The 3,178-nt window shown below is 32.6% G+C and overlaps 1 protein-coding gene across 1 annotated transcript; it reads left to right on the forward strand.

Annotated features, from left to right (window-relative positions):
- Positions 1–334: 334 nt before the first annotated feature.
- On the forward strand, positions 335–1,288 carry LOC102613378 (ethylene-responsive transcription factor ERF022). The gene has a single exon (XM_006478395.3). The coding sequence runs from the start codon at positions 400–402 to the stop codon at positions 916–918; it is 519 nt and encodes a 172-aa protein (XP_006478458.1). The 5' UTR covers positions 335–399; the 3' UTR covers positions 919–1,288.
- Positions 1,289–3,178: the final 1,890 nt, after the last annotated feature.

The following is a 3,178-nucleotide window of genomic DNA, read 5'->3' on the forward strand; positions in this document are numbered from 1 at the left end:
GTCCGAAAAATTATTCAAAATGGTGACTGGAGCGGTCAAAACGGCATCGTTTTAACCGTGCCCTGTTCGTACAGAATTTCCTACGAATTTGTTCGAGGACTATACTACAGTAATTGAATTATTCTAGTATGAAACAAAACGTGGGACGTGATGATGTGATTGCATCATTTAAAACCTAAAAAAGTAATGTGCATACACACATGCACGCAATGCCAGCATGCTCGCACAAACGTACTTACTACGAAGCTCACTTCACTTCCAACCACGATCGACTTATTCACAAAGAAGCACTTTTGCTTACACCACAACCACCTCTATAAATAGCCATCAAATCTCAAAGCCCCCTCGAAGTCCAAAAGCACTTCTGATTACAACACAAAGTACACATTACACGACTCCATGGAAACTAATCAAGTCGTCACCAAGCAATCGGCTTTCAGAGGCGTCCGAATGAGAAAATGGGGCAAGTGGGTGTCCGAAATTCGGCAGCCGGGAACCAAAACGAGAATCTGGCTCGGGAGCTACGAGACCCCCGAGATGGCCGCCGCGGCCTACGACGTGGCCGCATTGCACTTCCGGGGACGCAGTGGGGCCCATCTCAACTTCCCCGAGCTCGCGGACACTCTCCCGAGGCCAGCCAGCTCGAAACCTGAAGACGTTCAGCTTGCAGCTCAGGAAGCAGCATTGAGTTTCAGGAAACCGATTGCTGAGAACTGTAGTCTGGGTCCCGTTAGGATTGGACTCTCGCCGAGTCAAATCCAGGCTATCAATGAGTCGCCGTTGGATTCGCCGAAGATGTGGATGGAATTGGCGGCCGGAACGTTTTGGTCGCCGGAGCAAATGCTTTTGTACGACGGTATTGATGAAGTTTGTGAGTGGGGAAATTATGATATGCAGGTTGAGTCCATATGGGATTAATTTATGGTTTATAGATAATATATGGCCAATAAACTTTAATCACACATTAAAATAGGGAAAAATTATTTTATAGTCTTGACAAAAAATTTCAATCAATTTAGCACATGTCACTCTTGGGTGGTAAATGAGTTGTGTTTTAGTATAACTCAATCTGGTGCAAAAGGATTTTGTATTTTCTTTCACCCACATTTTTTTTGCATCTCTAATTTATATGTAGTGAGATGATGTTTCTCCATTTACATGGTATTTCTTTTCCATTTTGAATGTATTTGAAGTTGTTTCGACAATAATTACTTAAAGCTCATGTTAGTTCTTACCAAATATATCTGAAGATAAAAGAAAATTCCTTCCATTTATGTTTAAGATCTATTAACTGATATACAATTTAATTTGATCAATTCAAGCTTACAACGAAAATTCACTCTCTGAGGTTTTATGGCTTATATGTCCTTCCAATTCTAGTAATTTAATTCTTTTTTATTTTAATTTTCAGGTGTAAAATTCATTATATTCTTTATTATATGGCATTTTATCTATACATCCAAAAAATACCTATATAATGATTACTGAATTAGAAGAAAAATAATAATTATTCCAGCAACATACTTCAAGTTTAAATATTAAAATGATTAATCATATTACCTAGATTTGACACACTACTCACTTGGGGTTAGACAAGATGTCTTTACCTGTAGATTAATAAAAAGAAATGAAAATACATCTGGAGGGGACATGAACAAATACCTCTAAGCTAAAAAATAATAAAACAAATAAAAGCAACATAAAATAAAATAGAAGAATGCAACAACCCAAAAGAAATAAATAAGCACATAGCTCAACAAAAAATTATCACGAAGGAAAAGCTAATGGAGAGAATGCCTCTTGTGATACTTAAGACTAGTGACCAAAGTAAAGGTAAGCTCAAGCCCCTCAGTACCTTCGGGCTCAGACAAAAAGTAAGCATTAGCCACATGATTTTCGTCAGAACTAAAATCATGATCATAATGAAAAGGAGAATCTCCGCAGAGTGTGAATTTAAACCCACAACCATATATTTTTTTTTTTTAAATATTTGTTTAATCCCTACATTTTTTACTTAATTAAGTACTTGTTTAATTCTTATATTTTAAATTCTTCATTAAAATATCCTTACACTTAAAGTATGTTGTATTGTTACCCTTTTTTTTATTTTTGCAATAATATTCTTACAACAATATTCTTAACATTAATTACTTTATCCTTACAAAAGTTAATTTTGGCAAATCAACCAATAATTATTATTAGTAAATTAACTACTAAATATCAATATGAAAGAACTAGTATTTTTTGTACCCATGTAACAATTTACTAACAATTTTTTATAAATAAATTAATATAAGCCAACTTAGAATAATGTTCAATATGCTTGCAATAATCTTACTAATAATTATTTTATAGAAAATAATGTTACAAATTAATCTTAAAAGTAAAATAATAACATAAAAATTTGGACAAACTTTTATGTTACTTTTAAGACTATGTTGATAAATTATCTTTTTTTTTCTTTCATTAGTATCGACAAAAATATTGTGGTAAAGGTATTATTATAAAAGGAAACAAAAAATAAGGGTATGAGTATAATATATTTAACAGCAGAAATGTCTTGAGATATATTTTTAAATATAGAGATCAAATTGATATTTAAGTTAAAATAAGAACTAAATGAACATTTACCATGAATGAACATTTCAAAAACATAAAATTAAAATAAACAAACAAATGAAGTAGAGGGCCTTTGCAATGGGAGTTTGACCATGCAGATTTCTATTAGACCAGATCGTTATGTCAAAAAATTCTAAATTAAATGAAAGTCGTATCAAGTTATAATTTTTCTAATCGATCAACTAATCGCACAGACCAAAAAAGATTTTCATGCATTAATTGGAAAAATTAAGTTTTTGGTGAATCTAGAGCAATATTCACCTACCAAATCAGTATCTTTCTATAGCTGGCGGCCTAGTTAATAAATAATTAGGAGACCATGCGCTTCCATGGATTTCGTTATGCTAGCCAACCAGATAAAAATATACAGCATGAAAATGATGTATGTCAAATTTTTCCATAGAAACTTCTAATTGAGTTTTCATTTATTGTTCTTTGTACATTAAATTTTATTTGCACAAGCTCTGAATGTGGTTGTTACATGCTGGAATTAAAATTCATTTATTATCTAATTAGCAAATTAATTTGTATCTCTCATTATTTGAACTATCCTAGGTTT

The sequence above is a fragment of the Citrus sinensis genome, chromosome 3 (assembly GCF_022201045.2).
Source record: "Citrus sinensis cultivar Valencia sweet orange chromosome 3, DVS_A1.0, whole genome shotgun sequence".
NCBI classification, from domain to species: Eukaryota; Viridiplantae; Streptophyta; class Magnoliopsida; order Sapindales; family Rutaceae; genus Citrus; species Citrus sinensis.